Below are 15,099 nucleotides of genomic sequence, written 5' to 3'. Positions count from 1 at the left end.
GGCCTCTCCAACGAACAAACATGGAACACATATTTACAGACACAGGTTTGAAGAGGCACCTAATTACTAGCATGACCATGTCAATCCCACAAGCCCTATTTATAACTCCACACTGTGGACTTAGTCCAATACAGTTAAAAATATCTTGAAAACGAAGGTGTGAGAGCAATTCAGTCACAACACATCAACACTCTAAGCTCAAGGGCTAGCTGATGATCTGGTTGGCAGGGCACAAGTCCCCTTCCTGTCTCCCAGCTCCCTGAAGGAAGCTGCAAGTTGGTTCAAGAGGGCAATCTTCCCAGATATATTTTTTTAACACAAACATAATTTACAGGTTAAAAATTTTATTTTGCTTTAAAGAAGCCAATCTGAAAAAGTTACATACTGTATGATTTCGACTATATGACATTCTGGATGTTAAATAAAAATTATAGGAGGCTGTTGTTGTCTGAGCTCCTGTAGTAGGCTCCAGCAGACCAGACCAAACCAAAATAGTCACTCATGCTAAGTACCACACTTAATCAAACTGAAACTTCAACTAAGCAGGTAGATCCCCAAACAGGCCAGTTTTTCCTGAAAACTTGAGATTCCAGTTCAACTGAGTAAGAAAGTCCTCTCTGCATTTGTTTTTTCTGAGACAGTTCTAGCTCTGCTCTGTCACCCAGGCCAGAGAGCAGTGACATGACCACAGTTCACTGCAGCCTCAATCTGCTGGGTTCAAGCAATCCTCCCAGCTCAGCCTCCTGCGGAGCTGGGGCTACATGTGTATGCCACCATGCCCGGCTAATTTTTTTTTAGAGATGAGGATCTTACTATGTTGCCAAGGCTGGTCTCAAAATCCTTAGCTCTAGCAATCTTGCCACCTTAGCCTCCCAAAATGCTGGGATTACAGGCATAAACCACCACACTGGCCAGTTGTCTTTGCTTTTACCCGTTTTAGAAAAGTAACCTGAAGTAATCTGACGTTAATCAATCAGTTTTTTTCCTACTGTTCTGTTTATTTGTTCCTTACAAAACCCACTATTCTTCCACTGCCCCATGGGAGCTCTCATTGTATTTTGTAGAATGAGCGCTGACAAATAAAAACCAATTTGATCTTTAACTAAATTTGTTGTAATTTTGACTTTTGACATGGAAAACACAAAACTGTGGGGACAGTGAAAGGATCAGCGGTTACCATGGGTTAAGCAGAGGAGAGGGATGAATAAACAGGGCACAGAGAATGTTTATGGCAGTGAAATTAGTCTTTACAATATTACAATGGTGAATACAAGTCATTATACATTGTCCAAACCCACAGCATGTACAACCAAGAATGAACCGTAATGTAAAGTGTGGACTTTGAGTGTTAAAGATGTGTCAATATCTGTTCATTGATTCTAACGAATGCACCACTCTGCTAGCGGGTGTTGAGAATGGGAGGCTATGCATGCAAGGAGGCAGGAGGTGTGTGAGAACTGTCTGGACTTTCTGTTCAACTTTGCTGTGAACCTACAACTGCTGTTAGAAAAAATAGTCTACTAAAAATTTTTCTCTAAGAGAAAATATCAAAAAAAAGTTATAGAGGTTTAAATTACATTTAAAATAACTATTCCAAATGCTAATCAACCAACTTAATTTGGTTCCAGGTTGGTCTAACCCTATTTGATCATATTGAAATTCTGAAACATATTTATAGCAAACAGCAGCTCAGGGTTACCTCTCATGACTAAGGACCCATGTCAGTCGCTGAGTTGTTAGGCAAACCAATGAACCCTAAAACAAATAAGAGTATCATTTGTCAACCATTTACTATTTATCAGTCCGTAAATTAGGCACTCATACACTCTGATCTTCATAATAAACATGTACAGTAAATACTCATTAATAGAGGATGAAACTAAGGCTCCAAAAAGTAAAGTAGCTTTCCTGAGGTCCCACAACTAAGCAGAAGTATGTACACTGAGGAAAGAAACCAACCTAGTCTAACACCAAGGTCTGCATTCTTTGGACTATACTACAATGCCTCATGCTACATATACTTAGACGTTTATACCAGTTGATAACTGGAACAACAATAATAATAGTTAAAAGTTATTGCCTGTGACCCTCTGGGGTAGGTGCTATTATCATGCCCATTTACCAACAAAGACTCTAAGGCGCATACTCAAATAGCTACTCAGTGGTGGAGGACTGACTCAGAACCAGGAGAGATGGCTCCAGGCTCCATACACTTAATCATTACCTAGTACTACCATTAACGTCACACCACCATCCACAGTTACAATGTCAGTGCTACCCGTAAAGCAGCAACCATGAAATAAACACGCCATGTGTGTGCCTCAGCTATTTATAATTGATACTTACCATACTTACCATTTTTACTGTACATCAACAAACCATGTGTCATCAGAGCATGCAAATGAAATATCATCAGTCTCATTACCTCAGTAAGCCTCTGGACTCCATCATTATACCTGATTACAGATACAGAGACTACTTAACCCGGTATAGCTTTTCCACTCCCCGGTTGAGCTTCAGACCAATGCCAGACTTTACCCCAGATACAACTGCTTCGAATGGAGTTAAATGGAGAAAGCTTTTTCTACTATCTTGTTTACAGTCATTGTTTTCTTAGACACTTGGGCAAAATAAATAAATGCTAAGAAATGTGTATCAAAAAGCAAGCAAAATGTGGATTAAGATACATAATTATCTGACAAACTGAGATAAAATGGCAGATAGGAGACAGGACTGATGTGCAGCTCCCACTTGGATGAACAGAACAGCATGTGGAGACTCACATTGTGAACTTTTTCTCCAAGAGCCGCCACAGGTACATACTAGGAAAGCTAAAGGAATTCAAGACCCTTTGAAACAAATGGCTCGCCACCACAAACTCTGTGAAGCATCCAGCATGGAAGAAAGATATAGGGTGGGAGGCTAAGCCAGTCTAGTCTTTTCACATTCTTCTGCCTGCTTTTTATTCTGTCCATTCTAGGAGCTGATTAGATTGTGCCCACCCAGATTAAGGGTGGGTCTTCCTTTCCCAGCCCACTGACTCAAATGTTAATCTCCCTTGGCAACACCCTCCACAGACACACCCAGGATCAATACTTTGCATCCTTCAATCCAATCAAGTTGACACTCAGTGTTAACCATCAAAAATCCACCCCTTGTCAACTTCAATCCATACACATCTTCTGAGATCATATATAATCTCCAAATAAAGACAATGTCATAATTATGCCTAACATAATACAACTATCCTTTGTACAACTGAAAACCCACCATTACCCAATCCAAATGCTTAACATAAAGTTTAACAACGCTTAAATGCTGATAAGAAGTCAATAAATTTTATGTTGCATGATTTAAAAAAGGAAATAAAATGAAGATATTTTCTCAGTACAAGTGTATACATGCACATGCCTGTTTTTAACAAAAGAAGGAGGAAATACTCATGACACAGTCCTCATTTCTGCAACTGGTCACATGGTCATAGACAGTACTGATGACTACCTTCTTCTACTACCCATTCTGTCTTCCTTTTGCCTGCAGCAACCACCTCAGCCGGTCATAGTTTTTTTCCTGGTGGAGTGACCTAAAGCTTCATTCCTGAAGGGTCTGGGCCATGTGTAGTCCTGTCTAGACTGGGCTGTTGCAGTTTCCCGTTGACCTTAATCACAGGACATGGTAATACTAAGAGACACCCCAAGGGATCTCCTATATTCCACGCATACTCTTCCTCATCTCCATGTGGAGTAGTAGATTGATTTCATCTTGATCGTCTGAGTCAGTTACCCCAGCCAACACTGTAACTCCCTTCTTAATCAAGTTGACACTCAGTATTAACCATCACAAATCTACCCCTTGTCAACTTCAATTCATACACATCTTCTGAGATCATATATAATCTCCAAATAAAGACAATAATGTCATAATTATGCCTAACATAATTATGTTGACTTAAATGTAGGAGGAGCCCAACGTGTCCAGGTGGCAATCTTAACTTCCAGTTTATTGGGATCGTTGTTGTGTCTTCTGGTAGCAGCATTCCTCCCTCTGGAACTAAGACTTCTAAACCAGCAGACCAGAATGTTGTGGGAACAGGAAGCAGAAACTTTGCTGGTGGATCACTAGGGGTGATGGTGAGTGGTGCCACTTCCACCTCCACCCCTTGATTCCTGGACCTGTGAATCCTGGCTATGGGAGAAACAGTATCCTATATTGGACGCTGATTCAGAGCATACATGGCCTTCTGGAGAACTTTGCCCCAGCCCTGAAAAGTACTGTCACCTAGTTGGCATTGTAATTGTGACTACAAAAGGCCATTCCACCGTTCTATCAATCCAGCTGCTTCAGGATGATGGGGAACATGGTAAGATCAGTGAATTCTATAAGCATGAGCCCACTGCTGCACTTCTTTCATGTAAAGTGAGTGCCCTGGTCAGAGGCAATGCTGTGTGGAATACCTTGACGGTGGATAAGGCATTTTGTGAGTCCAGGGATGGTAGTCTTGGCGGAAGCATTGAGTGAAGGATAGGCAAACCCATGTCCAGAGTAAGTGTCCATTCCAGTGAGAACAAACCTCTGGCCTCTGCTGTTTCCATGATGGAAGAGGTTCAATATAATTAACCTGCCCCCAGGTAGCTGGCTGATCACCCCGAGGAATGGTGCCATAGCAAGGGCTCAGTGTCGGTCTCTGCTCTAGCAAATTGGGCACTCAGCAGTGGCCATATCCAGGTCAGCCTTGGTGAGTGGAAGTCCATGTGTAACCCGCATCCCTGTCACCATGGCCACTCTGTTCATGGGCCCATTGGGCAATGACAGGAATGGCTGGGGAAAGAGGCTGAGTGGTGTCCACATAAGGGGTCATCCTATTCACTTGATTATTAAAATCCTCTTCTGCTGAGTCTTCTCAGGGGAGATTACTAAGGAGTATTAACTCACATGATCACAAAGTCCCACAATAGGCCATCTGCAAGCTGAGAAGCAAGGAAGCCAGTTAGATTCCCAAAGCTGAAGAACTTGGAGTCTGATTTTTGAGGGCAGGAAGCATCCAGCACAGGAGAAAGATATAGGCTGGGGGGCTAAGCCACTCTAGTCTTTTCACATTCTTCTGCCTGCTTTTTATTCTGGCTCTGCTGGCAGCTGATTAGGTCGTGCCCACCCAGATTGAGTGTGGGTCTTCCTTTCCCAGCTCAGTGACACAAATGTTAATCTCCTTTGGCAACACCCTCACAGACACACCCAGGATCGATACTTTGCATCCTTCAAGCCAATCAAGTTACACTCAGTATTAACCATGCCAGTGTTTCATTCAGAAGATGCTATATTCTCCAAACTTCGGTTTTTCCACTGTCAAACAGGATCTTCAGCTATGATTCTTACTTCAAAGGGTACACAGGTACAAGATATCCCCAGCCGACGAGTCTGGCAACATGTTTTTGTCAGCCTTAATATTATCTTTTTCTAAAATCCTTAAGTTAGTAAATATTGCTTCTCATCTAACACAGCTCTAAGTGAAAAAGAGTTGCAATTTAAGAAGAATCTTTATTTTCTGACCAAAGAGACTATAATTTAAAAGGGACAACAAGACCAACCATTTCCTTGGCCCACTACAAGTGCCAGGCATTATGCAAGGTTTTCTAGGAGACACAGAGACAAGTGACACCTGACAACAGTGTAGTGGTGGGGTTCCCAAGACTGGAACTCATGAAAGGTTAGAATAAATGCCTGGAGACAGATTCTTAGCTGATAGGAGGGGTCAGAGGAGGACATCACACATGTTCAGAGAGTGAGGCTGGGCAACTACATGGTTCCACTGCCAGGAGGTGACGCCAGGAGGTGACTGGAGCTGACAGGTGGAAGAGGCAGTTGGTGAAATCTTTTCTGCATGGGTTTGAGCCCCAGCTTAATCTTAATGCCTCTGAGTCCTTGTGAAGCTCATGAAACATCTCTGTACATCTGTTCTCTCAGTTCTAGAATGGAGATAGTAATCATACCTACATGCCTCACAGGATCAGCACAAGGAGTGCACAAGATAATTATGAAAAGTGCTTAGAACACTTCTTGGTACCTAGCGTGTACTCAATAAATGATAGCTATCATTTCTATTACATGTACCAATCTGAAATGATATCTAAGATATATTAAGTTAAAGAAAAAAATCAATATAAAACTATATATATAGAATGCAATCATCTGTGGGGGAAAATACATAAATCTACATATGATATCTATCTGCATATGTTTATAACATCTATGGAAGAATACAAAAGAAACTAGTTAATCGTGGTTGTTTGAGTAGAAGGGAATTGGAGACCTAGAAGACAGGGATGGAAGGAGACTTGCTTCTCATAACATAGCCTACCTTTAAAACTGTTTACTCTTGGCCAGGTGAGGTGGCTCACGCCTGTAATACCAGGACTTTGGGAGGCCGAGGTGGGTAGATCATGAGGTCAGGAGTTCAAGACCAGCCTGGCCAACATGGTGAAACCCCATCTCTACTAAAACTACAAAAACTAGCCATGTGTGGTGGTGGGCACCTGTAATCTCAGCTACTTGGGAGGCTGAGGCAGGAGAATCGCTTGAACCCAGGAGATGGAGGTTTTAGTGAGCTGAGACAGTGCCAGCCTAGGTGACAGAGTGAGACTCTGTCTCAAAAAAAAAAGTTTACCATTTATATACTTTACCTGTTTCTAAATGTCATTAAAATTAATTGACTTCTTTTTTAAAAAAAGAAAACAATGAGCTAGGTTGATAGCAGTAGAAATGATAAGGCAAGAATGGTTATAAGACACTAGATTGGACTTAAAAGATCCAGTACCTAACAACAGACATGAGAAAAAAAAAATTAGAACCAAGATCCTAGGCTTAGTTTACTGAGAAAATACTTATGCTTTTATTATAATAATTAGGGAGCCAGGAGCAGTGGCTCACGCCTGTAATCCCTATACTTTGGGAGGCCAAGGTGGGAGAATCACTTGAACCCATGAGTTTGAGACCAGACTGTGCAACATAGGGAGACTCTGTCTCTATGAAAAAGAAACAAATTAGCTAGGCATGGTGGTGTGTACCTGTAGTTCTAGCTACCTGGGAGGCTGAGGTGGGAGGATCACTTGAGCCCGGGAAGTTAAGCCTGCAGTGAGCCATGACCATGCCAGTGCAGTTCAGCCTGGGTGACAGAGTAATACCCTATCTCAAAAAAAAAAAAAAGATAATAAAACAAAATAATAAGGGATGGCATAGTGTATAGGGAAGAAACAAAATTAGCCATGAATTGATCATGTTGAAGCCAGGTGATGGATACATAAAATTTCATTTTGCTAGTATCTCTATTTTCATATTTGTTGGAAATTCACCAAAAGTTAAAAAAAAATCACATAAAAACTGCTTCTTTGCTACTTAAAGAATGCAAAAGTATAATGTACACTGATGCATATCTATTATTAGAATGTACTTATGAGTGATAACCTGCAGACTGGAGACTCCTTAGACAGACTCATGGCTCCTTAGAAAGAATGATTGAGGGTGGAGGAGACCCAAGGAGAAAAAGCAGAGTGCAGGCTTTGAGGGCAGCGTCTCGCCTACCTGTGCAGCCTAATTTTGAGTGGCCTCTTTGTACCCCTAAGAGACAGGAGCTCCCATTCTCTGTCTACTAACCCAAAAGTCTTGTGCGTGCTCCTTGCTATGGCTCAGCTCCAAACACATTTCTACACTGATAACAAGAAATATGCCATAGATGATGTTTCCTTCTCAATTCCTGCCACCTCTGAATTTGCTGACCTTAGTAACATCATCAACAAATTGCTAAAGAACAAAAATGAGTTCCACAAACATATGGAGTTTGATTTCCTTATTAAGGGCCAGTTTCTACGAATGTCCTTGGTCAAACACATGGAACTGGAGAACATGTTATCAGAAGTAGTTGTGGAAATAGAATATGTGGAGAAATACCCTTCACCCTAGCCAGAGCAATGCATGTTCCATGATGAGTGGATCTTTTCAGTTAAAGGAGCAGAGGAATGGATCTTGACTGGTTCTTATGATACGATCACTCAGATCTGGTCCTTGGAAAGAAAGTCAATAATAACAATTGTGGAACATACGGATGTTATAAAAAATGTAGCCTGGGTGAAAAAAAGACAGTTCATCTTGCTTATTTTTGAGTGCCTCTATGGATCAGACTATTCTGTCATGGAAGCGGAATAGAGAGAAATAAAGTGAAAGCCTTACCATGCTGCAGAGGTCATAGTGGAAGCGTAGATTCTATAGCTGTTGATAGCTCAGGAACTAAATTTTGTAGTGGCTCCTGGGATAAGATGCTAAAGATCTGGTCTAGAGTCCCTATAGAAGAAAAGATGAAATGGAGGAATCCATAAATCGACAGAGAAAACAGAACAGTTGGGACTCCCGTAGTGACTCTGGTCACACAGAAGCAGTTTCCTCAGTTCTGTGGTCAGATGCTGAAGATATCTGCAGTGCATCTTGGGACCATAAAATTACAGGGTGGGATGCTGAGTCTGGCAGTCTTAAGTCAAACTTCTACAGGAAATAAACTGCTTAATTGCATTTCCCATTCTCCAACTTTGTAAACACTTAGCATCTGGAAGCCCAGATAGGCATACCAGACTGTGGGACCATCCTTTGGTCCCATCAAGACCATCCTTTGATGTCACTGTCCCTAACTTCACATACAGTTGGCTGACATTAGTAAAATGGTCTCCTACCCATGAACAGCAACTGATTTCAGGATCTCTAGATAACATTATCAAGTTGTGGGACACGAGAAGTTGTATGATCTGGCTGCTCGTGAAGACAAAGTTCTGAGTGTAGACTGGATAGAGACACAGGGCTACTTCTGAGTGGGCAAGCAGGCAAAAAATTGTATTCCTACAGATATTCACCTACCACTTTCCATGTGGGGGCATGAAAGTGAATGATAATTTGAACATAGAGATTATTTCTACAAATAAAATAGGTAGAAAATCATGAAATTACATTGACGCAGATGCAGAAAGCAGCTTTTTGAAGTTTATATAATGTTTTCACCCTTCATAATAGCTAACATATAACTATCTTTTGTTTATTTTGTATTTATAATACAATAGTTTGTGTTTATAACATAAAAAAAGAATATCTGTGACTAGCTTGTTAATCACATGTATAACTACTGTGATGTAATCTTATAGTAGAAATTTCGCCCGGCCTCAATTTCTTGTTTCATTCCTAATGCCTATTATACTGTGTGGCATAATAGCAGGCTGAGGGCTGGGCATGGTGGCTCACACCTGTAATCCCAGCACTTTGGGAGGCCAAGGCAGGCAGATCACCTGAGATCGGGAGTTCAAGACCAGCCTGACCACCACGGCAAAACCCAGTCCCTACTAAAAATACAAAATTAGCCAGGAGTGGTGGTGCATGCCTGTAATCTCAGCTACTTGGGAGGCTGAGGCAGGAGAATCGCTTGAACCTGAGAGGGAGAGGTTTCAGTGAGCCAAGATCATGCCATTGCACTCTAGCCTGGGTGACAAGAGCAAAACTCCGTCTCAAAAAACAATAAAAGCAGGCTGAAGGAATAACTTTTCATAGAGAACCCAAACGTCTCTCTAAGACACCAAAGGTTTAGATTCTGTACAGAAAATCCAGACAGTCATCTATGAAATAGCCAAAACTAGCCACAGAATCCCTTAACTAAATACAAATTTCATTTAACCGGCTCAGATAAAAAATCCTGGTATTTTCCTACACCTCCCTCTTCTCTCTCCGAATCCATCAACAAATCCAGCTGAAGAAATCCTGTTGTTTCTACATTTAAAATGTGTTCTCACAACCATTCTCAGCATTTCACTGCCACCACGCTGGTCCAAGCCAGAAGCCGTCTCTTGCCCATAGACCAGCAATAGTCCCCTGGCTGGTGTCCAGGCTTCCACTCTCCTGCACTGTAGCCTTCACACAACAGAATGACCTTTAAAAAGGCAAATCTGATTATGCTACTCTAAGCTCAAAGCCCCCAATAACTTCCCATCACATGTAGAATAAAAAGCCAAAGTGTTTCCTAAGGTTCACAGTCCTTCATGACCTGCCCTAGACTTTGAACTCCTCTCCTTCCCTCTGGTTCACAGGACTCCAGCCACATTGGCCTGCTGACTATTCCTGAAACTTGTCAAGCTCATTCCTGCCTCAGGGCCTCTCTCCTCCCCACTCCTGTCTTTTTTCCTCTTTGCTGGAAATGCACTTCTCCTTAAAAGCTACCTTTTCAAACAGGTCTCTCTGTTTAAAAGTCACCTTATCAAAATACCTATCTTCAGCCACTTTTTAAAAAATAGCAATGCTGGCCAGGTGCAGTGGCCCATGCCTCTAATCCCAGCACTTTGGGAGGTGAAGGCTGGCAGATCACTGGAGGTCTGGAGTTCAAGACCAGCCCGACCAATATGGAGAAACCCCGTCTCTACTAAAAATACAAAAATTAGCCAGGCATAGTAGCACATGTCTGTAATCCCAGCTACTCTGGAGGCTGAGGCAGGAGAATCGCTTGAACCCAGGATGTGGAGGTTATGGTGAGCCAAGATTGTGCCATTGCACTCCAGCCTGGGCAATAAGAGCAAAACTCCATCTCAAAAAAAAAAAAAAAAATAGCAATGCTTTCCAACCAGCCTTCACTGTCTCTTCCTCTAACCTGCTCAATTTTTCTCCAAGGCACCAGCTGCCATTACATTATTTATTAGTTTGGTATGTCTATCTCCTCCACTAGAATGTCCATTAGGGAAAGGACTTTGTTTTCTTTACCACTCAATTTCAAGTACTTAGAATAGTGCCTGCCACATCCGAGGTATGAAATAAATATGAGATAATTAACTAGGTGAATAAATAAATGAATGATTTCAAGATATGAGGTATAAAATAATTATGAGATAATTAACTAGGTGAATAAATAAATAAGTGAATGATTTCACCAAGATATGAGGTATGAAATAAATATGGGATAATTAACTGGGTGAATAAATAAATAAATGAATGATTTCACCAAGATATGTTTCAAGTTCTTATACAAACACAATATTTGGTCCAGTGTCTACTCTAAACTGTAGAATATTTCCTGAAGTCAACACTAAAAAGGGATGTTATAATAAAGCATGTGGGATAACAGTCTCACATTACTGAATAGCAATACTGATACTGATGCTGATGATTATTTTCTTTTCTTCTTTACTTTTTTTTTTTTTTGAGACAGGGTGTCACTCTGTTGCCCAGGTTGGAGCACGGATCACTGCAGCTTCAACCTCCTGGGTTCAAGTGATCCTCCCACCTCAGCCTCCGAAGTAGCTGGGACCACAGGTGCATGCCACCACGCCCAGTTAGTTTTCTAATTTTTTGTAGAGATAGTGTCTCACCAGGTTGCCCAGGCTGGTCTTAAACTCCACCTACCTCTGCCTCCAAAGTGCTGGGATTACAGGCATGAGCCACTGTCCTCAGCCCTGATGATTATTTTCAATAGGCCTTGTGTTTCCTAAGCCCCAAAAGCCTTCCCATTTCTCATCCCACTACCACTTGAGACCCATATCACCTGACTGACCACTAGCAGCTCGGGATAGTAGCTCCCAGTGAAAGTGCAGAGAACGAGAGGACGCCACACTTTCAGATGAATTTTTGTTGCTCACGGACCAGGAGATTCCCAGCGGAGGAGTCCCACGGGTCGCTAACGCGACTCTTGTGGCCGGTGCAACGGTATTGCTGGCAACTCAGCACAGCAGTTCTTGGTGCAGAGTGAGCGGGACTGGGTCCCCTTCTGGCCGATTCCCAGGCAGAAAAGCACCATCAATCTTAACACCGCTGTTTTGGCCGGCGCAGTGGATTGCTCAGATTTCGGCGCTGGGAATCAACAAGTTCGACGTCCACTCAGAAACCTAATTTGAAAGTCGGAAATCACAAAGACGACAGGTGGATAAATTTACAATGATGGGAAGAAACCAACATAAAAAGGCTGAGAATACCCAAAATCAGAATGCCTCTCCCTCTACAGGTGATCACAGTTCCTCATCAGCAACGGAACAAGCCCTGATGGAGAACAAGTGCGATCCATTAACAGAAGTGGACTTCAGAAGATGGATGATAAGAAACCTCTGTGAATTAAAAGAACTTGTTCTAACCCAATGCAAAGAAACTAAGAACTTCGAAAAAAGGTTTGACGAAATGCTAACGAGAATAGACAATTTGGAGAGGAATATAAGTGAATTAATGGAGCTGAAAAACACAACACGAGAACTTTGCAAAGTATGCACAAGTTTTAACAGTCGAATTGATCAAGCAGAAAAAAGGATATCAGAGTTCGAAGACCAACTTAACAAAATAAAACGAGAAGTCAAGATTAGAGAAAAAAGGATAAAAAAGAATGAGCAAAGTCTCCAAGAAATACGGGACTATGTGAAAAGACCTAATTTACGTTTGATAGGTGTACTTGAATGTGACGAAGAGAATGAATCCAAGTTGGAAAATACTCTTCAGGAAATTATTCAGGAAAATTTTCCCAACCTAGTAAGACAGGACAATATTCAACTCCAGGTAATACAGAGAACACCACAAAGATATTCCTCAAGAAGACCAACCCCAAGGCACATAATCGTCAGATTCACTAGGGTTGAAATGAAGGAGAAAATACTAAGAGCAGCCAGAGAGAAAGGTCAGGTTACCCACAAAGCCTATCAGACTTACAGCAGATCTCTCAGCAGAAACCCTACAAGCCAGAAAAGAGTGGGGGCCAATATTCAACATCCTTAAAGAAAAGAACTTTCAACCCAGAATTTCATATCCAGCCGAACTGAGCTTCAAAAGCAAAGGAAAAATAAAATCTTTTGCAAACAAGCAAGTACTTAGAGATTTACCATCACCAGGCCTGCTTTGCAGAAGCTTCTGAAAGAAGCACTACACATATAAACGAACAACCAGTATCAGCCTTTCCAAAAATATATCCAGCTAGCATGAAATGGCAGTATTAAACTCATATATATTATTAACTGGATAAAAAGCCAAAACCCATCGGTACGCTGTTTCCAGACCCATCTCACATGCAACGATACACAAAGACTCAAAGGGACAGAGGAAGATTTACCAACCAAACGGAGAGCAAACATAAATAAATAAATAAAAAGCAGGAGTTGCAGTTCTCACCTCTGATAAAATAGACCTTAAAGCAACAAAGATCAAAAGAGGCAAAGAAGGACATTACATAATGGTAAAAGGATCAATGCAACAAGAAGAGCTAACGATCCTATAAATACACACACCCAATACAGGAGCACCCAGATACATAAGACAAGTTCTTAATGACTTATAAAGAGACTTAGACTCCCACACAATAATAGTGGGAGACTGTAACATCACATTGTCAATATTAGACAGATCAATGAGATAGAAAATTAACAAGGACATCCAGAACTTGAACTCAGACCCAGAACAAGTAAACTTAATAAACATTTATGGAATTCTCCACTTCAAATACACAAAACATACATTCTTATCAGTACCACATCACACCTATTCCAAAAGTGACTACATAATTGGAAGTAAATCACTCCTCAATAATTGCATAGCATTTCATAGGTTTAAATGAAATACTGCTTGGCTGCTTGTTTGTTATTTTCTTCCCTTATTCCTTCCTGTCTCCATTGTTAAGCACAATTATTGGCATAAAAGAGGTTTTCAATTCCCATTTTTAGACTGCATTCTAGCCTGGGCAATAAAGCAATACTCCCGTTCTCTCTCCCTCTTTCTCTTCCTTTTTCTTCCTCCTCTTCATTCTTTTTTTTTTCCTTTTTTTCTTTCTCTTTCTTCCTTTTCCTTTAAAAAAAAGAAGAAATCTCTTTAAATTATTCCTATGAGGAAGTTATTTCATACTATGAGCATCTTCATTTTCATTATCTGTTAATAACCAAACATTATTTCTTAGCTCTGTAATATGGCACAAAATCTGACTTGCTGACACCACTCATTATTTCCATTGGCTTAATTTTTTTTTTTTCTTTTCTTTTTGTAGAGATAGAATCTCTCTATGTTGGCCATATTGGTCTTGAATTCTTGGCCTCAAGAAATCCTCCCACCTCAGCCTCATAGACTTTTTCTATGTTGGCCACACTGGTTTTGAACTCCTGGCCTCAAGGAATCCTCCCACTTTGGCCTCCCAAAGCACTGGAATAACCAGCTTGAGCTGACATAGCAGCACCCATTGACTTAATTATTTCAGTAAAATGAGGCAAGGAGGAACCCTAAAAAATAAACACAGGCATTCTCAAAGCAGATATAAATAAAGACTCAGGGTATACTGTGGTCAACTGTGTTCTATATCACAAGTAGTTTGTCAACTAAAAATACAGTACTTAAGTTTGGGAATGATTTACTCTAAAAATATATTCGACAATGTTCAGTGTCATTTACAACAATCACCTCCTTTCTGATACACATAACAGGAAAAAAAAAAAAAACTACTATGTACCAGATCAGAAATTTTGCATAACCCTAGGTGACCACCTTGTCATGGAAACAAACTTAGAATGGTGCTCCTGAAAGTCAACCACAGTGCTTCAAAAACGAGTGATTTTTCAAAAAACCAAAGTAAGCATACCACATAATAGAGACCAGTCTATGGAGTTGAGACCACCTGGGTTACCTTCCTAATTTCTCTGTGTTCCATAATTCCACATTATCCATTAAATTCAGATATGGACACTTACTATATACAGTTATTATGAGGACTGGACAATGTATGCATCCCACAAGTAGATCGATTACAAGTACATCTTGCCCCAAGCAAAGACAACACGTGGGAACGCTGTGCAAGAGGAAACAGCAAAAGCAGTTGGAGGATGGAAGTCAGTTCAGTTTGCAAACCAATGCGCACAGGCAGCCAAACAGGAAATGTTCCCCGCAACTAATCTGTAAATTGGAGACTCTTTTGGGATATACACACACACACAAGCCCTGAGAGGAAACACACACACACACCCTGAGAGGAAACAGCAGCTTTCTTCATCAAGTGATTCTTTACCCATTATTAGCCACACTAGCACTGACAAACCCAACTTTACTCTTTTAGATCATTCTCCACAACGTCTATGCTGT

General features: G+C 41.0%; 1 protein-coding gene across 2 annotated transcripts in view; it reads right to left on the bottom strand.

Annotated features, from left to right (window-relative positions):
* The window catches only part of MANBA (mannosidase beta), a 117,143-nt gene that overhangs the window by 101,378 nt on the left and 666 nt on the right, over positions 1-15,099 (bottom strand). Inside the window, exon 1 of one of the 2 annotated variants that reach the window (XM_064384054.1) lies at positions 8,221-8,315. The exons of the other annotated variant lie outside the window; for it this stretch is intronic. Coding sequence (XP_064240124.1) covers positions 8,221-8,223 — 3 coding nt within the window. The 5' untranslated portion in view covers positions 8,224-8,315. Of the gene's footprint in view, positions 1-8,220; positions 8,316-15,099 lie in introns of those variants that run through there. 2 annotated transcript variants of the gene reach the window in all.

The sequence above is a fragment of the Aotus nancymaae genome, unplaced genomic scaffold (assembly GCF_030222135.1).
Source record: "Aotus nancymaae isolate 86718 unplaced genomic scaffold, 86718_ANA_hifiasm-v0.15.2.pri h1tg000033l, whole genome shotgun sequence".
Lineage (NCBI taxonomy): Eukaryota > Metazoa > Chordata > Mammalia > Primates > Aotidae > Aotus > Aotus nancymaae.
The sequence above is the reverse complement of the archived record's forward strand: the minus strand, read 5'-3'. Positions and strand labels throughout refer to the sequence as shown.